Source organism: Cylas formicarius, unplaced genomic scaffold, assembly GCF_029955315.1.
Source record: "Cylas formicarius isolate icCylForm1 unplaced genomic scaffold, icCylForm1.1 PGA_scaffold_7__23_contigs__length_41026272, whole genome shotgun sequence".
Classification (NCBI taxonomy): Eukaryota; Metazoa; Arthropoda; class Insecta; order Coleoptera; family Brentidae; genus Cylas; species Cylas formicarius.
Window position 1 is genome coordinate 26,818,223 of NW_026844352.1, and position 26,378 is coordinate 26,844,600.

Below are 26,378 nucleotides of genomic sequence, written 5' to 3' on the forward strand. Positions count from 1 at the left end.
TGTTTTAATAAACTCCCGTAACTGTAATGATGTGTTTATCGATCAAAGTAAACTATGAATGAGATGTTTTCACGTAGTGATTCACGGATAGAAAAATGTTATGAAAAATTCTGATTGGAATCTTGCAGAGGTTTCGCCAAGATCTGTACATTTTTTCAAGTTATAATAATATAATAATATCAAGTTATAATAAGGTGACTCTGCAAAATATTTTACCAATTTTGGTTCCCGCCTTACTTGTTTTTGGATGATGCGATAGGAATGGCGACAATCCGCTATCGATAAATAGGGTAATAAAAATGCAATTTCATTCTTTTTCATTAATTATTTACATTTCTACAGCAAATTTATTTTATAAAAGTCACCGAAAATTTCGATTACAATAATTTAAATTGCGGAGCAATCGTAAAGAATTTACAATCTACATAGATAAACTTTTTATACATAGAACAATAATTTATACCTCTTATTTTCACCTCTTAATTTTTTATACAATCATTCAGCATACGACAAAACTGCATCAATATGCAGTTGACGAAGAACATTTATAACAATAGAGCACGTATTGGAAAGAATATTTATCACAATTAGTCGTTAACTAATACTATCAACAATCCGTTCGACATGGCACCATAATTTATGTTACCAAGTCAAACACCAAAGAAATCGAGAATAACTACGGTGCGGTGTGGGGAGTTTCACTCACAGTTCTTTTAGCCGATCAAAAAAGGCATTCGATTTCGAATTAATGTTTCTTGTCGTAGCAATTCTTTATTTCTTCATATCTATATACTTTAAAATATTGTGATTAGCTATACAAAATGTCACCCCGGTATTTAACCGAAACTAGCTCCTGACGTACGGGTTGCCATAGAGGATCCGGCTCCTAAGAGATTTTGAAATCCTCTAGCCGCTCCCTAGAAGTAACAAAGTGATATATAAAATCAAGTTTAACACCATCGTTCAATTACTAATTAATTCGCAACTTAAAATTAGCCTGGGAGAGAAACAGCTACATATAGCAAACTGTAAGATCAAAAAATGTATAAGTTAAATAAAAATACTAGGTGTGCTAGAAAATGTAGAAAATCTGTCGAAACACCTAAAAATGGTAAGGGACACCGCTGGAAATCATTTGTTCTTGAACAACGATTAATATAGTGTAAATATTTAACATATGGTATCCTTGATACATATTTAGTTTATTTAGTTTACCAGGGATGGATTAAACGAATAATATTTGATAAAGACTTAAAATAGTAATAGTATGCAACAAGTCTGATAAACGCCATTTTAGTCAAGGGTTTCATTAGGCACGGGTGGAGGGCAGCAGAACGAGTGTGCAATAAAGTAGTTTATCAACGTGTTGCATAATATAACGAATCCGTTCATTCACTGACCTGTGAACTGTCAGTCGTCATTCCGATCGCTCTAGAACCTTATCGGAAATGTCCGAAGTGGCTCACGACTTTGGGCCACGAAGGCTTTAATTTTTGTTAACAAAAAAAATGTTTCATTTTTAATAAATAATGTTTTTGAAATTGAAGAATTTTTCATTGGAATGCGTAATAAATAATAAATTATATTAAATTGAACATACGAGTTATTTATTTGTCGTGAGCTTATGTTGGTTTCTTTGTTCAGTTTAAAAATCTAGCAGCGACCGTAGAGGATCATTTCTGAGCAAAATAATTATACGAACATGTCATATTATTGTTTTTGTACTCCATGTAGATCTTCCATATTTTCCCGGACACCAGATAGAAATCTCTGTCATTTCAGTCCAAATAAAACAATGTTTTATTGCATGCAGAAGAATATTGTTCAATAAAGCTACCAACTGATTGACTATATAGACAAATTTCGAAGCTATTTATTTATCTGTTTATATTTCGGCTAAACTTGAAGTGTAAAATATAAAAATACAATCCTAAATATGTGTTCCACTGCAATTCAACACCACTTCCGCTTCGCTTTAATATGTTAGTAAATTATTTTGATAAGCTTGATGATCGTTAACAGCAAAGATAGAAAGAATAATAGACGCCGAGATCTGTCTCTCCAGATTTTTCGGTTGAACATAGGAAAATGGATTAAAGAAATGAATCTTTCAGAGAAGGAAGAAGCTGAGCTTGTCGCAAACAAATAGAAGCTACATATTTTACCGTGCTGTGCTGAAGATTAATAGGGACAAAAATTTACTGATCGATTGCTAACCACTCGGGTTAAGAGCGGCGCTAGCGCTTGCGACTGACGGTATATTAGAGCCGCCGGAGATATTTGAAAGCGCGTTTGTTCCACTTGAAATCATGTGCCTTACTTGAACCGCTGCATCCTGAAAAATTACGTTATCGGGCCAATGCAGGCACTCGCGAAGATAATTTTTGCTAATTCGAAACGAAGTATTAACTCAAATGGTGGATTGATTTTCGTTTGCTTACCTGAAAGGCAGTTCCGAAGAAATTCGATATCGCCCTGGTCACGCCGACGGCGGCCGTTATTAAATTGCTTCTGATAAATGGATCCGATGGATCGTCATCGATCCCGACTACGGGGTTCAGTCTTACCGGTGGAATTGCTGTGGAGCTTACGGTACTTGTTGGAAGCGATTCCTCATCCTCGATTTTGTTGCTCACGCTAAATGGCACTACTGTGGTCGATTTAACCGGCACACGCTTCACTTCTTTGGGTTTTCTACAGATAATAATAAATATGCATTTTTTTTCTAAATTTATTATTAATTTTTGATTAGATTTTTTTTCACATATGAGATTTAACAAGTATTTTTAATTCTCCCTGTACAACTGATACCACTTTTAGTTTAGAAATTTGCAATTTGGCTTAAAAACTTTTTCCTATCTCTTAGCCGTACGTCTTGTTGGCACAAGAAATTTGCAACAGAAGGTTACAACAGAGTAAATTAACATGTTCTAAAGTTTAAAACAAATAAAACAAAATTGTCACTCCTTCCGTAAAATATGTTATGTTTTTCATTATTTTGTAAAATTATTTTTTTTGACAAATTATTGTCAAATTATAAAATTATTGAAATTTTACTTTTCACGAAGACTTTCCATGGCATTGATTTTTTTTTAAAGTCTGATTTTGATTTTCTGTTGTGCTCTGTCGACCTTAAATAAAATGAAAATATTTTTATAGTCACGGCTTCTAGCAGTAACATATGGGAATATACTTATTTTCATTTTTCGAATCACTGCTTTCTTTTTATTATTTTTGCTTAAAACTTCTCAATACCAATATAGGGCGCTTTTCGAAGTATTAATTATTTTGAAAAATATCATCAGAAAGCTATAATTTTAGTTGCAGTTTGCGAAAATGCCTCTTATTAGAAGTACAGAGTTAAATTTATTCCATAACATAATAGAGTCATTTAAAATTAATAATTTTAACATAAGACACAAATTTGCGAAAAAAATGTTTTTCAAATATTATTAGTACAAATTTAAAACAAAATTAAATTTGACGTGATGCACAACAGTGCTATACCTGAATCGTGCGACTTTCGAAATAATTGCCATAATTCCTTATTCTCTTGACATATTTTTATTAGTTAGCCATTGAACGCCATTTTTTAGAAGTAATTACTCAATTATGTGAAGACAGATTCCAGAGTTTTAAAAGTTTACTTAAGAAAATAAATTCAAGTGTGGCAAATTACGTAGTTTTGATGAATCATTTTGTTATCTATGAATAATATTCTTATCACAATTTTTAAACTGTTTCATAGCGTAAAGTATTGAAAATGACAAATAAAAACGACACTCGAAATATTTGCGAAATTCCAGTTGGAATTCAACTAACGAACCCAAAATATCCAGAAACTTTATATATATATATATATATATATATATATATATATATATATATATATATATATATATATATATATATATATATATATATATATATATATATATATATATATATATATATATATATATATATATATATATATATATATATATATATATATATATATATATATATATATATATATATATATATATATATATATATATATATATATATATATATATATATATAAATATATATATATATATATATATATATTCTCACGTATTGATTCACGGATGGAAAAATGTGATGACACTATACTCCGGGATATCATCCGTTCGCTCGTTGAACTCCGACTGGAATCCTGCATCCGACTGGAATCCTGCAAATCCTGCATCCGACTGGAATCCTGCAGACGTTTCGCCAAAATCTCACTTGGCATCTTCAATGCTCATCCTGAGAGAACCTAAAATCTGAGTGAAATGTTCTGAGTTTTTAACATAGGAATCTGCCTTTTCCACTATAGGCTGAAGTGCACTGGCCAGATGTTTTTCCAGCTTGCATAATGGTGAGTTAAAGGCGCTTACGATTGGACGCAGGGGAACCCCGTCCTTATGGACAAGGACGACATTATGGCAAGTTTCGATGTCAAATCCCTCTACCCGAGTATTCCAGTAGAAGAGGCACTCTTGCTTATAGAAGAAAACGAAGATCTTCCGCCATACATAATGGATCTGTCAAGACATTGCCTGAAAAACGCTTACTTTATGCACAACGGGAAAATTTACAGACAAATAGATGGAGCAGCAATGGGATCATCTCTCTCACCTGTGATTGCCAACCTCTTCATGATTTACTTCGAAAAGAAAGCAATAGAGAAGGCAAATCTGAAGCCAAAACTATGGACAAGATACGTTGATGACGTATTTGTTGTATGGCCTTTTGGCAAGGAGGAGCTTTTGAAATTCCTAGATCATCTGAATTCCATTCACCCAAGGATTCAATTTACAATAGAACTTGAAGAGGATAACAGTCTGCCCTTTTTAGATGTGCACATCACAAGGACCGAAGATGGACACTTGGAACACACTGTCTATAGAAAACCAACACACACTAATAGATATCTGAACGCTAAATCTCATCACCATCCATCACAGATACAGGCAGTGGCAAATACATTAATTGCTCGGTCCTTCAGGCTCACAAACGAGAGGAACAGAGATAAAGAACTGAAGAAAATTAGTACCTGTCTTCAACAAAACGGATACCAAAGGCGCACCATCAGCAAGGCAATCAGTAAAAAACAACAGCCGCAGCAGAGAGTGCAGGACGAGACCCAACGAAGATCGATCGCTGTCCTGCCATACATCAAGGGGGTTACTGACAAAATCGGCCGAATATTACGGAAACACGACATATCAACGGCATACAAACCTGATCATACCATCGGAGCAATACTAAGAAACCCAAAACAAAAAATTACTCTGGAAAACCAAGGAGTATACAGTGTAGCATGCGGATCGTGCAGCCTGACGTATGTGGGACAGACCAACAGAAGGATTTCAGCCAGGCTCGAGGAACATCGTTTAGCCATAAGAAACAAACAAACAACATCTGCTTTGTTTCAGCACCAACATCAGACAGGCCATAAAATTGATTTCGGCACTTGCAAACAAATAGCTAATATTCCTGATTTTAGGACTAGGATTATACGAGAGGCCATCGAAATAGAAAAGTCCGGACACCTCAATACGAGAGACGACGCTCTGCATTTATCCAACACGTGGAGAACGATAATCAAACAGCAGAGCGATGCGCAGCAGCCAACGGGGACATCGCAACTACGATCGGGCGAAATCAACAACGCGACAATTCAGGGGGCGGAGCCACCTCCCCCCACGCACAAGCAGCACCGTTACCATCTCCGGCGCAGAGTATAAATACCGCACGCACCGCCGATAACCTCCCAGTGTTCGAAGTGTTTTCGGAGCGCGAGCATTGAAGATGCCAAGTGAGATTTTGGCGAAACGTCTGCAGGATTCCAGTCGGATGCAAGATTTGCAGGATTCCAGTCGGATGCAGGATTCCAGTCGGAGTTCAACGAGCGAACGGATGATATCCCGGAATATAGTGTTATCACATTTTTCCATCCGTGAATCAATACGTGAGAATATATATATATATATATATATATATATATATATATATATATATATATATATATATATATATATATATATATATATATATATATATATATATATATATATATATATATATATATATATATATATATATATATATATATATATATATATATATATATATATATATATATATATATATATATATATATATATATATATATATATATATATAACCTGTCAAGCACTTAAATCAATTATTGAGCAATTATTGTTAAACAACCGTGCCATGGCTGATTAATACAAATATGTCAAGATAATATCATTTCTAGAATTACCGCTATTTACTACTACTATTCCAATCAAACGTTAGAATCAATTAATTTTAAACGACCGCGTATACTAAAAATTTATGTAAGCTAATTAAAATACGGAATAAGGAAATTGCAGTCAAAATTCTATGATACCATATTTTAGAGTGAGAAAACGAAGAAAAGCAATTTAAACCGCAGTAAATATTAAAATCAAGCGGCAACTTGCATAGTCCAAAATATTTTATTTCGTCAAAGCAGACTCGAAAATCCAAGTACTAGAATTTTCAAGATGCGTCGTCCACCTATGTTTTTTTCATATTGTTCTTATCATATAAAAGATATTATAATAAGGACTCTTAAGACTGTATAATTATGAATTATATTTGCAAGAATATCAAAATTTCAAACCACTTCATAATAAAAAGCACTTGAATTATCAACACATTTGTAACAACTAACTCGATAACGATATTTATGAAATCATAGATCTAACGATTATTTATAGCTTTTATCGTATTTGTCAACTTGTTACGGCTCACCGATATCAAATCTTATTTATGCATAAAACCAGCAATTATAGTTTTCATTAATCAACTCTTTCACAATTTTTCTAAAAACCAAAAATGCCTTCTTTCAGACATTTTTGCGAATTATTTGCGTTATTATTAAAGTAAAAAGAAAAACCTAATGCCCCCGACACAATTTTCGCTATGCATGGTAAAATTTCGCAAAAACATATCTTACAATATTAACCCACGAGTTTGTTATATAACTACTTATTATAATATTCTAGCTGTTTTTGATAGTAAGCTAGGGACCAAATTTGATATTTTGAATTCAAGTGAACGTAAACTTTACTTTTATCAGCGTTTCTATAAAATTAAGTGAATTAAAAATAACTGCCTAAAAAAGTATTGGTTAGCAAGCGTAGATTTTTCGTTACATATTTTTTTTATATTATTTTATAATTTTGTTTTATAATTCTAGTGATTGAAAACTGTTCTGATTCTTTATCTCTTGTTTTAAAATCTGATGACCAACTGTTCTATATGTTTGGGAATTAAAGTTTGGCTTCTCAGTATATTTATTGCTCCAAAAATATTTCATTTTACTTATCGGAAATTTTATAAAAATGGAATATAATTCTGGAATATTATCGTTGAAGTTTTAAATCAACAAAGGAATGAAGAAAGTGCTTCATTCGCTTCAATCGTCAATTGAATTATTTTTACTTACCCCGATGCCGTATTTACCCCCCTGAGTGTAGTCCCGTGCTGACCGGGTGATATAACTTCGACTCCGTCCTTGACATCTAGTAAATTTTGCAAACTTTTAATTTTTGAAAAGTCTAACTGGTCGCTGCTCTTTGGATTTCTTTGAATTGCTTCCAGCTGTTTTATGAGTGCCTATAAGACAGACAATATTGTACATAAAACTGAATTGGTATTGGTATGGTGCATCTACCATCTATGGTGTGAATCTAGTGAGTCGCATAGAGGAGAGGTAAAACGCCCTCTAAATATACGACCTAGCCAGCATAAGAGACATACAAACATCGTAAAACGTTAAGATCCGCCCAGATCAGGCTTGATTTTAACAACATAATATTATATGGTTTGGAATGATAGTGGTTCTATGTTAAACAGAGCAACATCGAGTCACTCTCACTCACTCTTACTCAGTCAATGGCGAATGCTATATTTTAGTACTATTCAGGACGGTGTATAAGTTTAAGTTAACAAAGACAATGCCGAAGAAAACATTGAAATATAACTGTAAAAAAAGCGCCGATATGTAACACCCTCTTGTATTCCTGCTTACCCTTAGTTCCGATTGACTTAATTCGGGCTTTGTCATAATTTCATTTGGCGCATAATATTATATGGTTTGAAAAGATACTGTTTTTATGTCAAATAATAGCAACATCCAGTCAAACCCAATCCCAGTGACCCAAGAAAGTCTATAACTTTTAAACGGCTTGAGATAGCGATTTGAAATTCGGAACGGTTAATATAGGCTGAAGGTCCAACTTTAGGTTGGTTGCACTTCCGGCTTGAGCGGAAACGACAGTAATTTTCGAATTTTAAATGGCACAACCTATATTTTTTTGCCTTTTTGGATAGGATGGTTTTTTTCTTCTTTTTTTTTTAATTTTTATTTCAATTTTGAAAAACAAGTCTAGGAGGCTGTAATCATCATAAATACGATTTACCGGATCACCTGATCATGAGAAAATTGTAAATGAAACTTTTTACTTTACTTTTACTCGTCTAATGGCAAATAGCATTTAATGTAATAAGCTATTAATTTTTTAGGATAACCTAATTTTTTTAAATAGCACCCTAGTGGGAACAAAAATTTTTTAAAACTGGTACTTTTTTTGCAATATTTTGACACAAAAATTTTCAAAATCCGCCAAAAATATGCTCACAGGAAGGAAAAAACAAAATAAGTAAATACATTTTTATAAAAAGAAAATATTGCTTAGGTAGCTTTGCTTCTATTCATCATCAAGTCGGCATGATTGAAAATTCTGACAGTTTGTACATTTTTATCTGTCATCATCTATCATCGATTTTGTCTTGTTATCGATTTGGATCATCATGGAAAACAATAATCAATTTACAATTGGAGAAAAAGTTGATTCTTATATACGGGGAACACAGAAAAAATGATCGACATGATAATTTTATTATAAGTGAAGAAATGGAAATCAATGATGTGGGATACGTCAGCTCAAATTCAGCTGCGTCGCTAAGAGAAGTGGCATTAGAATTAGACATCTCAAGAGAATCTGCGAGGAGAATTTTAAAAAAGCACGTCTATCATGCATTTAAGTATAACCTTCATCGACATCTTTATGAAGCTGACTTTGTAAGAATTGTAATTGCCTGTTATATAAACATGACGAGAATAATAATATCGTTAACTTAATTTTGTTCACTGATGAGTCACGATTCTCATTAATGCTATGTTTAAGCGATAGAACAACAGATACTGGTCTTTAAGTAATCAAAGGATTATAGGAAGGCGAATGATTGGACCTGATTTTTTTCATGGTGCCTTAACTAGTGCACGATATTTAAAATTCTTAAGAAATGAAATTGAAGACTCGTTAGAATTTATCTCTTGCCGTGCGTGCCTCCCCATAATTTAGAGATGTCACGGAACCCCTACGTGATGTTTATGGGGATAGACTAATCTCAATACACAGTCCAGTCAATTGGCCCGGACATGACACAGGGTCACAGCGAATGTCATCTCTAGAGTCAGGGAGTGTCGTATACAAGAAAAAGGACATTTTGAAAACATTCTATGAAAGTTTCATCTTCAAATAAACTGGTTATTAAGTAAATATCCATCGCACTTATTTAATTCAAATGAATACAAAACTCCAGTTCCAAAATAAATGATGACATTCATTGTGTCAATGTAAAACTTGCCTTACAATAACCCACTTTCAAATAGATTCTACCGACATTGTTGAGGTTTTATTTTCTAACAGATTTTCAAAATATTGTGTTTAATTATCCCAAAAAGTGACAGATTTGAAAAGAAAAAAAAATATTTCAATTCTCTTGTTTTACTGAGTTTCCAGTAAAAGTGCTTGTAGCTTATGATGTAAGTATATATGTCATACTTACGTTAGTTTTTGACTGTATCTCCGTATTCCGTATTCCGTTGAATCTCAGAAGAAACTCTCCCTTGAATCTTATTTTTATAAAAATGCTAATCTGTTTTTTTTTTCTTTCTACTCTGCTTTTAAATGCATTTTTAATATTAAACTTACGACTTGACAATTAATACAAAGCCACCTAAGTAATATTTTGTTTTTATAAAAATGTATTTACTAATCTGGTTTTTTTCCTTCCTATGAGCTTATTTCTTAACGGATTTTGAAAATTTCATACCGGTTTTCACTAAGGTGCTATTTGAAAAAACTAGGTTATCCTAAAAAATTAATGATTCATTACATTAAATGCTATTTGCCATTAGACAAGTAAAGAACAGTTTCATTTGCAATTTTTCCTATGATGGTCACAGCCTTCTAGATACAATCCTATCCATCCTATCCGACGTGGGTATAAGTTTAAGTTAACAAAGTTGATGTCGAAGATAACCTTCATATCTAACTAACTATAAGAAAAGGGCCGATTTATAACTCTAGTACTCGGTGGTGCTGCTTACCCTTATTTCAGATTGACTTAATTCGGGCTTTGTCATAATTTCATTTGGCGCTGTCGTCACAACCGGTGTAATTCTTGTCGGTTGGTGACTCAACAGTTCCTCTTCCGAGGTCTCCTTTTCAGGAACTTTGGTGGCTCCTTCCGTGGTAGTTGTGGTTTTAGGTTTCGGCTTCCTAGATGCCGGTTTGCGAGTTGCCGGCCTTCTAGTCGTCGGCGGATCTAGCAAATCCAGTAGCCAATTCAAACCTTGCATCAATCTTCCCGGTCTCTGTGTGGTTGTCCTTGGTCTCGATTTGGGTTTGGGTTTAGACGCTTTCGTGGTAGCACCCTGAAAGAAATTTACATATGAAGATGTAGACAGCGGACAATGCACCAAGCCTTACAGCTTCTTTGATCTGATCGGCCAAAGCTTTGGGAGTCGACGGACCGATGCCTTGTTCTTTCAGAAGCGTTGCCAAAATGGCTTCATCCGATTTTCCATAGGTTGAAGTCAGTGGTTCGGGAGTTGACACTCCTGTCAAATTGTACTGCTTCAAAATCTCTTCCAGGGATGGTGTCGTTTTAGTGGACGCTGGCGTTGTGGAAGTTAATCCTGTTAGATTCAGCTGCTTGAAAATCTCCTCTAAGGTTGCGGTTTCGTTTCCAGATGGCGAGTCTTGAACGGCAGACAACTGATCTTGTATGGAATTTGGACGTTTCGTTGTCCGTTTCGTGGACGGTGTGGTTGTTGATCGGGTTTTGTCGCGTGCCACAGCCATATTAATAACCTGAAAATTTACTAACATTGATACCAGCGATATTTTGCAGAATTATAAGAAATTTATTATTTATTCAAGTTCCGCACTTTTTTACAAAAATAAACTAGAACCTAAGTCAGAGTCAAAGAGGAAATAGACGCATTAAAAAACTGTTGGCATCGACAATCATTCCAATCAGTAAAGAAAGGCAGCAGGTGAAATTGAATCTCATAAAAAAAGTTCAGCAAGTCTAGCTAAACTCCTTGGTGACGACACAAACTATACCCTTCGAAGACAAGTCCACTCTTTTTTCTTTCAGAATTTTGATGCGGCTTGGACCAGAGGACAGTATTCCTTAAATTAATTTTTCCTGGGAAGAGCATACCTGCATATTTCAAAAGCATGAAGCAAACGAATATTTTTTTATCTTGGTGAGACGTCAAGCTTCAAATAGAAAAGAACAAAATTAGGATTTGTACTCGAGAGAGTTTATTGACATTTGACGGCTTTTGAAAGGGAAATTATAACGAGGACATTCAGCTAAATCTGAGGGATCCTACATATTACCATACAAGTTACCATAGCACGCAAGCAAATGTGGCCACTGTTCGCCCTCCTCATTTGAATTGGACCTTAAATCGTATTAACATAGATGAGAACTACATTCTAAGGAGTGATTATTCAGCGAATGATCTTTTTAATGAAGTATAAATTTACCCTATTAGCCAGTCCGGAACCTCCCGCATTAGCTGCATTAGGCATTTTAAGCGATGGTCCTCCAAACTGAAACATAAAATGTATTTTCAATTAATGATATAGTAATAACATAAGTAATGCGATGTATCAAAATTCAACGTACCACTGATGTTAGGAAATTCAATTGTCTGAGCAATTCGGCTTGTTGTTTTTCTAACTTGGCAATTTCCTCCAAATTTTTTCTCTGTTCAGCCGTCAGCTCCTTGAGTTTGACAGCCTTAGCGAAATCTGTGGGTACAGTGGCTGACGATTCGGTTTTCGCGGTTGTCGTAGCCTTTTTAGGGGTCGTAGTACGTACCGTAGTGGTTGTTGGCTCAGTCGACGTAGTAGTGGGTTGGGTGGTGGTCGATATGCCTTGTGACAATGGCGATGACGTTATTGTCGGTGCTACGGTTGTCGGTTGAACCTACCATAACAAAAATTTACATTCATTGGCGATCTAGGAAAGGAATAGTGAACCTTTTTTCGTCCTTCAAAATGAGAGATTACTGACAGCGCGTCTAATTTAAAATTTTTAGTTTGTCACAATGCGATATTGTTATTTCCTTAGTACTCACCGTAGTTCCAGCAAAGCTAAGTACTTCATATTTGTCGTCGTAGTCCGTAGTTGTACTAAACGCTTTGGTACTAGACAAGGGTGGATTGGTAGTTCCCCTTACCAACGTTGGAAAGAGGGTCGAAAATAATGTTGGCAATATTGTAGATGGTATTATTGTTGCTAAAGGTGTCGTTGCTCGTATTCGCGGCTCCACGGTCGTACTTGCAGATGAGGGTTGCGTGGTGGTAGTAGTCGTTGAGATAGATTTGGTTGTCGATTCAGTAGTGGTCACTTCTGGAATCCTTTCGGTCGTTATCGTGGTTTCTGATATGCGATTGGTGGTAGGAGCAAACGTGGAAGCAAGCTCTGAAGAAGTCGCCTAAAATACATACATAATATACACATTATATATATATGTATATATTCCTTACTTGCTCCGTTGTTGGAAAACTAAACCATTGTTCTGTAGTTACTAACGGCGATGTAAAAGGGGCAATCTGTCGTTGAGTTGACGTCTGGGTTAAGGTATCACTCTACAAAATATTCATCAAAATAATAGTACTTTATCTCTGCAAATTCGTTTTTAGCAATTGGTACATTTCGGAATGGGAGGGCATGTGTAAATATTTGACAAATTTCTATAAAAGTCATTAAATGTTAATTATTCATGCTATCAATGTTTCTGTATTATTACATGCACCATGCTAAATGCGCTAAATAAAGATAGTAGCGGTAACTCTTAGTAAATGAAGTGAATCTAGTGTTTTTTGGTAAATATGACATAGTAGCGGTCAGTCTCTCTTAGTCAATCGATTAGTTAAACTTATGAGTTTCGTTGACATGTTGACTTGCCTGGCTGCTTTCCTTCTTAACTGGTTTCCCTCGATTGTTTTTGTTTAACAAGTCTTGTATGTTCAATACTTCGTTGTACTGTTAAAGAATAATGATGTAATGAAAATGCAGAAGCATTTATTTTTAGGCAAGTTTGAAAGCGGCAAGTGGCGAATATTCAATATATTTGCCAAATGTTCTAACATTTCACCCTTTGTGCAGTGATATATTTAATAGAAAATTCTGATTCAGTGCAGAACTTCGTGTTTTGAAACTACGAAATGCAACTCGTAAAAAATCATTCGCCACTGCGTTAGATCCATCAAAAATATCTAGACTTCTTGTTCTTACCTTGTTGACTGTAAGAGTTTCGTAATTTGGTTTCTTGGGACTGCTCGGATCGGTTTTAATAATATTATCTAAAGCTTCTAACGTTTTTCCATTCAAAAGCTCCGAAAGTGTCGGTGGTATGGTGGGTCTACTGGTGGTCTGTGATTGGGTACTAGTAACCGCAGGAGAAACTTCGGTTGTTACTTGGGTGCTTTCCGTCGTAGTCGTACTTGCCGCAAGACTGATTTCCTCACCCTTAGTTGAAGTTGGTGCGACAATAGGCGGTGTCGGAGTGTTAGGGGGAAGAATTGTAGGATTAATTATTACTGTGCTTACGGATTGGCTACTAGTACTTGGCCGCGGAGTACTAGTGAGTGCTAGTGGATTCATGTTCATTCGTGACATTTCATTCCTGTCGACCTAAAATTGAATTTTTGTAAGCAATCGATCATTAAACCCTATCAAAATATGAGTCGATGTTATGAGTTGATGTAGTTTAGTAACTTCCGCCTTGATAATTCAATAAAATACAGAAATGGCGACCGGTTGACAAAAATAAAATTCAAATAGCTTCAACAGATATGAAGAAAAATTGTAACTCAACAAACAAAATTACATTCGCAACAATAAATTGCCTATAATGTAAATGCTCACTTAGTCATATTATTCCCATTACATTCAATCTTTTGTAAAGTTGTAATCGTTGCTTTAAGTTAGTTAAATGACGAGTGAGTGATTTAGAAAAGGTGGCTGAACACATAAATACTATACTAAATACACATGGCGTAAGCTGTATAGTATAAGCTGTCAAGAAGAGAAATTCAGTCAGAAAGTTTCTACGAATTGTAAAACACCTTTCTTTAATTTCATTCAATTGCCGATAGTAAATATAAAAGGATCGTTTGTCAGCTTGATCACAAAATTGCTATTGATATTTTTGCAGGCATTGGTCTAGTCTTACGAAGGTTCAAACTAAACCCAACAGCTGCAAAGAATTTGACTTATTATAAAGCGCTATTTACAAGAGAAATATGTACACACCATTTCTATATTTTACTCACTCGAGTATTCGATCATTAAAGATTAAAGAAGCGCTCTTATAATTTAAACATAAACATGCAACTATATACAAGGTGTTCCCAAATATTAATACATTGAAGGATGTAGAACGTAGTAACTTATGTAGGAACACTCTGCATAAACCGGCACCAACACCAAAACATAGAATAAAATTAATCACAAACGGGTCAACACAGTGTGATTAAGCGTGCAATACGGCGTATAATCCCAGCAAGAATCAACTCGAGTGAAATATCATGAAAAAAGCTCGAGATGAAATATTCAATTAGCCTAGATCATTTCAGGAAAATTCGATTTTATTTGTAGCTGTTATAATAAACTTTTCTTTTAACTATTTAAAAAGGTAGTTTTTTCGATAATGTAGCTAGTTTATAAAAAAATCTACTTCTAAATACGTAGCAATTGATCGTTATGCGATTCTTAGTGTCTCCAATTATTTAAAAGATGGCTTCAAAAGTCATTTAACTTATTCCTTTTGCGGTTCTGGAGCTTTTTTGGATCGAGGTCTTATGGAGTAAAAACTCAAGCTATTTAATCCCTGCAAATGATCCAGAAACTAAATTGTCCCAACCAAATCCCCCCTAAAACCAACGTTGACAACACAACAGTGGTGAATACCGTGACTCGATTATCATCTTCCGATGTCAATCCATTGAGGTCAGTTACTTGGTTACTGGTTATTTCTGGCAATGGTGGAGGATTCGGACGGGTATCAAAGCCTCTGACCTTAATTACTTGTTCCATAGGAACCACGGTACCGTTCGGAAATTTCCTTACGACAGTATTGTTCGGGTAGAGACCTAAGATCACGAACGGAACCTCTTTAGGAATGATTGGGGGTTTTTTTCTCAAGATGGTGTTATTATTGAGGACTGCGAAAACAAAATAATCGGGTGTTGTAGACGTGGTCGTTGGTGGTGTGGAAATGTCGATACTATTGCCTACGGGAGCGCCTACATCATTAGCGAGGATTCTACCAGCTCTGTTAAATTGTCTATCCGATTTATTAGTCGAGGGCAACCAGGTGGTTGGTGAAACTGTTATTGGTATTTCTTCAGTAGTGCTAGTTGCGATTTCTATTGTCGATACATCTGTGGTGCCTTCCGTTGCGATCGTTGATATGTCCATTTCGGTGGTTGCTTCGGCGGTGGTAAAACTATCGGTTGTGGTTGATGTTAGGAGAGTGTTATCGAGATTACCTATTCTACTGGCGATTGTTACTGTATTAAACTGATTATCATCTGAGGTAGCGGGATTAGACACATCGTTAGCTGAGATTATCAACACACTACCGGGACTCACTTCGAAGTTTACCGGTGTAGGTAATGACGCTGGTATCGAATAAATGTGTGAACCGGAAGGTGTGGTTGTGGTTTCTCTTTTATACTGAGAAGTGGTGGTTTCGACCGGCTCCGATGTGTTCGCGCTGACAGCGTCTTGTGTAGTAGTGGCGGAGTTGCTTTGTTCAGTAAAAATTGGGGCAATTGTCGTGCTTTCGATATCGACAATTTCCGTAGGAGTGGTAAAGAATGAGTTTGGCGTTGTGGAAGTTGGTGCCGTATCAGTAAACACAGAAAGCATTGAGCTTGAGATAGCAGAGCTGGAAGGTTCGGTAGTAGTACTTACGAATTCCGTCGATGAGGGGGCATCGATATTTACAGAAGGCAAGTCGTTACCTACTAAAGCAAAGTCGTCAGAAATAGCAGATACGGGAAGCGCTTCCAGTGGTTCCTGACTTTGCGGTGCACCGGTGACGAAGGTTATCGGGTAGGTAGAAAGTTCTTTGTCAGAGAAAGTCGTGCCCGAGTGGACCGTTTTTGGAGTGACAACCACCAACTTTTGGGAAGTCTTTCCAGACGCAAGACCGTTAAGTATGTCTAGCAGTTTGCCTATCGTTCGTTTTTCCAAAACTTGGTTCTCGTCAATTTCGTCAAACACGTTTAGGGGATTGACAGAAGTGCTAATAGGCAAATGTGCAGGAAGCGTTGTAGTAGTAATACCTACAGAACTAACCCTATACTTGGCCGAAAACTTTGTTGCAGCAGACAGTGGAGTGGTGGAAGAACTGCTTACGGTATTGAAATTGGATGTACCTACTTCGTTTGTCTGGATGGCAGACAAGGAAGATAAGATTTTCTCGATAATAGTGGTCGGCTTTTCGCTCGTGAGCGACTCGATAACAGAACTATTTTGTTTGTCGTCTTGTCTGGTCTTGTCTTTGACGTTTGACTTTTTTGGGGCTAATTTCAGAATAGCCGAGCTCTCGTTATCATCTGCGGTTTTCGTAACCGCTGCCGTCGTTACGTTCGGTGATGGCGTAGTCGATATTGACGTTATCGAATTTATAATCCTTTCTATTATGGATACTGGTTTTTCCGTGGTACCGTCCTTTACCTTTGTGGGAAAAAATATGTGTCAATTTTGAATGTTAGAGTCGAATATGGTGTTTAGTTTCTTAAATGCGATTGATGAGTACTTCAGTGGGGCAAATACGCAATTTAACCCCCCCAGGGCGATTCGTTAAGCAGAAATTAAGACATTATAATTTGAAAAATAATTGGGTAAAGAAATTGGAGCTTATTTATTTTTATTTTGATTAAAGTCTGCATAAAGCCGGGCTGTGTTATGAATTCCTTTTTTTTAGATATTGCAAAGTTCTCCAATACATAATATCCAAAATAGACCGGAAAATTCATTGAAAAAATGTCTAGAAAGCGGTAACTATAGAAAAGTTTTGACACTAATTCCGTCATCTTTTGAATAGGTTTCAAAATATCTTTCGATAAATGCCGTCCCACATGTGCAGATCATGCCTAACGGAAATGGATTTGCTTGTTTCTAAAATTACATTAATAAAATTTATTGTTAACAATTAGGCAGTGAAATACTCGTGTTAGAAGTGTACTCGAAAGAAAGCTGGAATATAAATGCTCAATGCTTTAGTAATGTTTTGAATTGAACACAAAATATATAGCGATTTTAAATATGGATTTGATTAGTTCTGGATTTAAGAGAATATTACTATATAGCATATATTTTCACTTTATCTTATGATGTTAAGATGGAAACGGCTTATAATAGATGTTTTTATGTAAATTCATTGGCGTCCATTTTTTTAAATCGTTTGAATCCCGCTATCCTAAACGGTTTTTTCATTTCATCTAAATTGATATGTAAATCTATTAATGCAATGCCAAAATGTTAATAATCGTGTTACGAAATTTGGATATTTAAATTTTCAACACTAACCCTGGAGTTAAATGGCGTATTTTGAAGTGTCATTGGGAAATCAATATGATCGCGAATATGTTTTCGAACTATGATTAAATCGAAAAATCATAAATTTTGCGTGCATCAATTTAGTTACCAAAGGTGTGAGTTTGATGGTATTATCCACCGATCGAGGTTCCTCACTAACCAAGCTCGCAGAAGCGATTGTGTTCACCGGATCATCAAACGTTATAGCTTCTAGTTCCAACACATCACCTCTATGTCGTCTGCGTTCGCGCAAGGGCACCTGAAACGTTTTAACGCAATGACTTTCTCGTAGGGGTTTTCGGATTTGCCCAGAAACAAATCTAACACAAAAAAACGGTTTTTGCCGCGTTGCTTGCATTTCTCTTCTTTGAATATGTGTTGCTGGAGTGTAATTTGTTTGGGAATTAGTCAAAAAGATTAGTTACCCAATCCTAATATAGCATCAAGGGCAGCAAATATCGAAAGAATTAGATTGCCAGCAGAAAAATGTGTACCGCATTAGATGCTATTTGCTGTCGAAATTAGTAGATTAAAAGTATAAAATGTGGCCGATCTTTTTTTGTTAGATTTGTGGACAAAAACACCATGCATTTGTAATAATTTTAATGTACTGTAACCGGGTTTCCTACAATATGTGTGCAAAAAGCAGATATTGGTGCTGTGTATTTACCAACCCTTAAAAATAACGGGAAACAAAACCACAGAGTAAAATAAATCTTTATTTCATAAAATATATAAAAAAGTAAACAAAATAGTACACCCAATCTCGGATATCAAAATGTATATAATGCGTTAAACGCCGCAACCTTAAAAACTAAGTGCAAACTGCAAACTGATTACTACAAATGGTAACTCTGAACTAATGTAAATACATTACATTTAACAAACTACTGGCAAGCTGAATCGTAAGAAATTAGCTTTAATATACAATTAGTTTTGGTCAACTCGTATATAAGTAATTGAAGAATATTTTTTTCTCGGGCATTTGGGTAACGATATTTTTGCAGACATTGTAAAATATCAAATTCATAGGTATAGATGAAAATAATAATATTTCTATTTAATTAGAGGATTTGTGAGATATTCTCAGGTAATGTGAAGTAAGTAAACATTTAACGTAGGACAAATTTTTCTCCAAATTCGAAGGAAATATGTTAATTATTATTCAAATTTTTCATTGCCCATTGATTAAAATTAAAATATTGGATATAATACGGGGATAAAGGTAAGTTTGTTCAGTGCCAAAGTTTGTTATTCTAATAAACAAAGCTTCTTCACCTATCTTTACTACTAAATTAGTAAGTGTATAAATATACAAATGCTGATTTTACACTAAACAAGCAATCCAACACCTAAAACTAGAGAAAATCTACTACAAATTCATATGCGACACACTGCAACAAATTGTTAAATCCAAAACCATGTTAACCCCGATTAAATTCAACCTAAATATATGCTCATTTGCATCTTATGTATCATTTAAAACATTGTATCAACGTACCCAAAGAAAAATATTAATGGGTTTTCTTTGTTGCTTTTACCATTAAATTAAGGTAAGTACAAACTTAAATTAATTCAGTGCCTCCACCAAACTGTCGCTTGTATCAGTAAACCAATCCCTGTTAAACAGGTTTTCAACTTAGTAAGACAATTAAGTGTTAAGTCTACTACCCCAATTCAATATCAATTTTTCAAGCCAATGTACATACAATATTATGCAAAGAAAATGTTTTGTACCAGTAATGCCATCAATATTTATTTTTCCATCTATTAGATGGGTCACATAAAAAACAATATCTCAAAAAAACATTTCTAAAAATAGATAGTATGTAATTTCATAACGAATTAAATGAGGTAAATTTCATTCGTAATGTATATAATAAGATTGTTCATTTACAAAATTGGTGATATTTCTGCATACTTTAACACAAGTCATGATGTTGGTGCGACCGTTTGCATTGCATTCACTGGTTCGTTTACCACTCTGTCGTAACATGTATTGTTTCTTTCTTGTGGAATTGAAGTGGATTATTTAATCGTTGTAGGTAAGGATTTTTAAAAATAAAGCTAATTAAAAAATAGTTCCCTAGCTGTCCGAAAGTTTTGGTTTTGGATTTTTACAACTAAGTAAAAGAGGCACATGTGCATAACGCGCAATATTCTGCTAAATCTACTGTAAAAATCTTAAGGAGCGGATATTAGTGTGACAAGTTGTTGAAGTGCAAAGGGTGGTCTTCATTTCATTAAATACCAGCTGTAGTCAAGCAGTCTGTTCTCAGACTTATTTGAGTGGTCCTTAACACAAGATCAGCAAATTAGTTTTGCTTATGTAGGCGTACTATTTTATTTGTAAAACTTTGTTATTTAATCACATTTTTGCATTTTCTGATGGTATTAGATATTAAATTGCTTAAAAGCTTCGTAATTACGGGAGGCACTTTTTCGTTGCGGTTATTAGTAATTAATAAATTTCATTTAAGATTTTAAAATGAACGGATGCAAATAATTATTCTGCTTCTATATAATTGGAATGTAGGTGCTTATAAAATAAGGAAATTCAAAAATGTGATACGCCAAAAAACAATTTAATGAGTTCTCTGTAGTGTTGTTACAAAGTTTCGTGTGGTTTAGTCTCTTCTATGTTTGGTTGTGACTTACCGTCGTTATGGGAGGTGTTATCGTGGGTACCGTAGGAACGTAGGCTGGCGTAGGAATAGTCGGAACATAAAATGGAGCGTTTGTGGTCGATTTCAGCTGATTACTTCTGGCTGTCAGCTCATTGCGGTACCGAGAACTATATTTGTTGAATTTTTTGAATGGTATAGTTGGTTTCTAAAAAATGCCTATTTATTATTATACTATAAAGAAACAATAATTACAATAAAAATTGTGAAACAATAACTAGGAATGGTAATTGTATATAGTTTTCTTCTATTATATTTTGATTACTACCTTACTCTATGCTGCTTCAAAAATTATTTTGGAATTAACGATAAATTTGCAATATGGTACGAATTGTACACTCACGATTATTATATATATATATATATATATATATATATATATATATATATATATATATATATATATATATATATATATATATATATATATATATATCGTTTATTGACCATTTACAAATACAAAACGTATTTTTAAAGTCAGCAAAAGAATAACAATTTATAAAATAACTTAAAATAATTTAGATCTACTGTGCCCGATAAGTAACAAATTCGTTTATGGAATAGAAACAATGCTCTTCAAAAAACTTTTTTGATAATTGTTTGAATTTTTTGATGGAAAGTCGTTTAATATCAATATTTTTGGACCGAAAAATAGTGTTTGCAAAAATATTATACAATTCTAGATTAAGTTTATTTTTTTGTGTAGTACACAACCTCGATCTTAATGTTTTGATATTGTCAGCTGTTCGCGTCATGTAACTGTGATATCCACCATGAGTCGGAAAAACAGACAAATTTGAGTGGATTTCGACTAAAGTTTGGAGAATAAACATACATGGTAACGTAAGTATTTTCAATTCTTTGAATATTGGGCGGCAGTGGCTGGACGGCGGAACACCCCCAAGAACCCGAACCGCAGACTTCTGCAATCTAAAGGCTCTCTCGGCCTCCGTCGCGTTCCCCCACAGTAGTAGACCATAAGATAAGATACTATGAAACAGTGCAAAATAAACTATACGGAGAGTGCTTTGCGAGATCGAACCTCGCAGTTGTCTCAGAACAAAAACCTGAGATGACAATTTACCGCACAGGTAGTCTATATGAGGCGACCACGTTAAAAACGCATCTAGGTAAACACCAAGGAGTTTGACCGGTTCAGATTTTTTACTTCTTCGATTGGTATTGAAAATTAGAGTCTTTGTTTTATCGGAATTTAATTTAAGTTTATTAGCAGAGAACCAGTGCTCAATCATAGAGAGTGTAGTGACAGCCTTTTTATTTAAATAAGTTAGATCTTTCTCCGATTCAATCAATGATGTGTCATCCGCATAGAGTATACTGCGAGCAGCATTTGTTGCAAATACTACATCATTGACATATATTATAAACAAAAGTGGACCAAGGATGGAACCCTGAGGCACTCCATTAGTAATGTCCAACAGAGTGGATTCCCGATTATTCCAGACAACATATTGCTTTCTTCCGGTCAAATAAGATTTTAAAAGGGCTAAGGTATTTTCACGAATTCCGTAGTACTCAAGTTTAGACAGAAGTATATTAGTATCCACGCAGTCGAATGCCTTGGTGAGGTCGCACATCGTTACCGAAGTCGACAGGCCCTCCTCAAACCCATCAATCACATGCTCAATCACTGTGTATAAGGCACGGATGGTGGACCTACCTGACCGAAAACCAAATTGGGATAATAATTGATATAATAAGAAATAGTCTTATTATATTGCAATATAAATGAATGAACATTAGTTTTATCGTTTTTTTGTGTTTTCTGAACGACAGTAGAATCGTAGTTTTCGTTGTTATATGTAGACAAAATGTCATATCCTTTAGTTTAGTTTTCGCCAGCACCGTATTTCTTTGTCTGCTATTTCTGCATGCAATTAGAGAAGATTTTGCTTTGCGGTGGTTCCTGGAGTGCGGAACTAGTTTTTAATACGTATCGACGACAGGTTAAAAGTAGGTCATGACGCTTGACCACGAGTATTAGGAATATGTGTATTAGATGGTTAGACGAAAAAGACGTAAAAAACGTGGGTAACGCGGAAAGCTGTATATTATGCAACAAGTGCGGTAAACGGCATTTGACTCACGAATGTATTTGACACGAGCGGAGCGGGTGTTTAATAAACTAAACTTTCTCTACGTCCGTTAGTTTTTGGGAACATTTTCGCAAAACAACACGAATACATTCACTGACATGACTGTCAGAATTCACGAACGTCAAAATTCAAAGAGTGGGAAATATCTCCGAAAACATCCGATTGCTCCCAAACCCGTGCGGTAAAATCTCGGAAATGTTCGAAGTGGCTCGGATTCGTGGGAACGAAACTGACGTTTTAAAGTGACGCTTCCCGCACGCTAGATCGGTGCGTAATTAGGTATTTTAGAGACGGGAATTGAAAAACTGTTTTTCTTCAAAAAGACGAAAGGCAGGTCTTAGACGAATTGTTATTGTCCAAATAACAGGTGTCGATGAACTTGTTGTTGAGGTGCAGTGTAAATACGAGAAAATATAGTTTTGTTTAATTTGTCACAACGTTGGATTGTATTTATTTCCTCATAGAGTAATGATAGACTTAGACTAATGATAAACAAACCTACGTATAAAATGTTATTACGTCAATATATCTTATTAATATCAAAAATGCACTTAATTAAAACTTACAAAATTAACATTAACATGAACAATTTATTTTATACCTCGTAAACAATCAAAAATCGTAATAACATTTTCTAAAGTATAGCCAGTTTTTGGATTCCTGTTTCTTTTTGGAACACCTTGTATAGCTATTATAAATTTGCATATTTGCAGAAATAGTTTTCACGTTGGCGTAATACTATATAAAGACTAATCCCTATATTTAATGCTTGCGTACTTAACTTGTTCCAGTTTACACGGAAAGCAAGTATTTTAAATCTGGGAATTTAATTACGTTTTATTGCGTTAATTCCGCTGCTAATATTTAGATACTAAGACACATTTTGTTACACATTTATTTATTATTTGTTAGGTTCTTGGTTAGGCAAAAATTTCTTTTCATTTCTTTAACATTTAATTTTCATATTCAGTATTTTGTGCATAACATCTGCTAAGTTGTTATTGTTGAAAATCAGCTTTATATAAAAAAAGTACTTTATATTTTAATTTTGTCAAATTCTATAACATTAAGGATTTAAAAAAGTGATTTTAAGACAAAAAAAACAACAGAAAGCATCACGTTATAAAAAACAATAACTACTTCCAAAAAGAAAGGTATCACAAATAAATATAATAATCGTAGTAATCTTATGGAAGTGGAGGTCTAAGTCAGTGTCGCTGTGAAAATGCACTTTTTTAATTTTATTGATAAAAAAACGTTCGTCACTAGCTCTTTTCAGATTTATGTATACTTCAGAATTAATCAGCTACAGATACAAGTTTTGTTTCTTTAGTTTTTTGGGCATGTCGTGGTAAAGGATGTATATGTATACAGAAAATGCTTAAATATGGTTTTAAAAATGGGGTTTTGCTTTTCGACTTTTTTATTTAAAAAAAAAGAGACGCACTAGATCATTATCAGTCAACATAATTTTTGAGAGTATCGAAACATGGTCGTTGTTGCATGTTGTTGTTGAAGCAACGTTTCATATAAAAATAAATCACAACTTGAAAATTAAACAGATGCCCTATAGGCAAAGGCAATCTAAGCAAATCCTAAGTCACAACAACAACATCATACAAATAAATAATACCACTACAGACACCGCAGACCAAATATCTAGGACATACCATAAAAATCGAAGAAAACCAAATGTGGAGTGGCTTTTGGTAAACTTGGTTACATTCTTAAACATAGTAAAGTACATCTTAATAGTTATACACTACCAGTCGTAACTTATGGATTAAAAACTATGGTATTCATAAAAAAGAGTAGCTGGAAGTATGCCAAAGGGCCATGGAACGTGCTATGCTGATAATATTAGTGAGAGATAAAATGCCTCACCAAGCAATTAAAGAGAGAACAAAAGTAACCGACATCACAAAACGTATAGCACAGTCAGAAGTAGCAGTCGGCTGGCCATATTGCGCACCAGAATCCAAATATGGACTATAAAAATAACACAATGGAGACCACGCATAAGTAAAAGGAGCGTTGGGCGACCGCAAAAGAGATGGCGAGATATTTAACAAAACATTTTACGCGAAATTTTTGATTCCCAAAAAGCCCCCTTAAAGTTGTGCAGCATAATTTTTCATGTCCTTTATATAACCTTTTATATTAACAATATTCCCGATATAGTTCACCCGACACTTACCGCAGGTTCCAAATCCCCAGTGGGATTTCTCGTATCATTTTGCCCGTTTCTAGCGTAAGTCGAACTAGAGTCTTTCTTAACGAACTTTGCCGGAACTCTGGTGTCTATTTTAGACGCAGGTATGGGCGTCGTGGAAGGTGGCACAGCGGTAGACCTGAGTTGTTTTCTTTTGGGATGGTTCTCGGACGGTGGTTGTCTAGTGTATTTCCTTTTGTTATTGTTCACGGATGCAGTTTGAACGGTACTGCTAGTTAATTTTCGCTTTTTATCTGCAGCTTTAGTTAGTTGACGATTTCTGGTCGGTCGACCAGTCGATGAGGGTGTCGCCGGGGAAAACTTAGTTTCTGAATCGATTTCATTTTCGTGAAACTGAAACCAAATTTGAGGATTATCCTTCCTCCCTGGCGATTCATATGAATAATGTGGAGGCAGCCTTCTCTACTAACTTAAATTGTCTAAGTAATATCTTTTTGCTACCAAGAGGTTATAAAATTTAACGAATACAAATAAAAAATAGTTATTTCATTTATACATTTACATATGTACACCGTGTGCCAAATAAAATGATCTGCTATACGATCTGGAAACCCATAAGAGATACGAAAAACAAAGTTTCGGACATAAGTTTCCTGGATTTTAATGAAGATTTAAAATATTATAATTTTGTTGATACAGGGTGTCCCAAGTGTCCGCCCCGACATCAACTTTGTTATTTTTAATTGAACACTCTGTATCTTTCTTAAGAAATTCCTATTCGAATTTTGCATAATTTAGGCAGAAATTGAGGTTATGTGTTTTTTTATATTTTGATTGCCAACCAAAATGTAACCACAGAATAAGGAGATGGTGCACTACAGTCTGACAAATGGGCGTCAGCTTATACAGGGTGTCGCAAATAGGTGGCGAATTCAATTAACTCTCGAGATTTTCAAATGGAACACACTATATTTTTATTCAGATATCAATTGTAGGACAAAAAATAAGATGAGTGTAATTTATCTTATATTTAAGTTTTACTGACTTTCTGAGATGTTCGAGGTTTAAAACAACACCCGTATAAATTCTTCTTGAATTTAAAGCAACCCACTTGCAAAATTCGAATAGGAATTTATTACGAAAGTAACCTTTATACTTTTACTTAAGACGTCAGGTGTATTAAATTTTGACGTTTGTTAGCGCTGACGGTTTTGCGTTCTCATTCATTACGTCTGTGAGTATTTCCGCTGTTTTGCAAATATGTGGCGATAGTGGAAGAAGTATGTATGTAACACTTTTATAAGCTTCCTCAGAATCTCGTAACTAAAGTGTTTCATAAAACACTATTTTTGTTACATTTAGTGAGACAAACTCTATCGGGCTGCAACTTTTAATATATTTTTAATTAATTTA

The 26,378-nt window shown here is 34.7% G+C and overlaps 1 protein-coding gene across 14 annotated transcripts in view; it reads right to left on the minus strand.

Moving 5' to 3' along the window:
- Positions 1-318: 318 nt before the first annotated feature.
- LOC132705633 (mucin-2-like) overlaps positions 319-26,378 on the minus strand; it is a 52,473-nt gene continuing 26,413 nt past the window's right edge. The window contains exons 5-20 of one of the 14 annotated variants that reach the window (XM_060676344.1): positions 24,990-25,358; positions 20,650-20,823; positions 18,152-18,250; positions 15,352-17,127; positions 13,675-14,073; positions 13,345-13,422; positions 12,924-13,025; positions 12,512-12,871; positions 12,058-12,360; positions 11,916-11,981; positions 10,845-11,228; positions 10,463-10,789; positions 7,511-7,680; positions 2,442-2,694; positions 2,166-2,335; positions 319-917 (exon numbers count right to left, since the gene is read on the minus strand). In XM_060676344.1, the coding sequence (XP_060532327.1) occupies positions 2,213-2,335; positions 2,442-2,694; positions 7,511-7,680; positions 10,463-10,789; positions 10,845-11,228; positions 11,916-11,981; positions 12,058-12,360; positions 12,512-12,871; positions 12,924-13,025; positions 13,345-13,422; positions 13,675-14,073; positions 15,352-17,127; positions 18,152-18,250; positions 20,650-20,823; positions 24,990-25,358 (4,983 nt within the window). In that variant the 3' untranslated portion in view covers positions 319-917; positions 2,166-2,212. Of the gene's footprint in view, positions 918-2,165; positions 2,336-2,441; positions 2,695-7,510; positions 7,681-10,462; positions 10,790-10,844; positions 11,229-11,915; positions 11,982-12,057; positions 12,361-12,511; positions 12,872-12,923; positions 13,026-13,344; positions 13,423-13,674; positions 14,074-15,351; positions 17,128-18,100; positions 18,251-20,649; positions 20,824-24,989; positions 25,359-26,378 lie in introns of all 14 variants that reach the window. The other 13 variants (XM_060676342.1, XM_060676346.1, XM_060676350.1 and 10 more) reach the window with 13 other exon arrangements.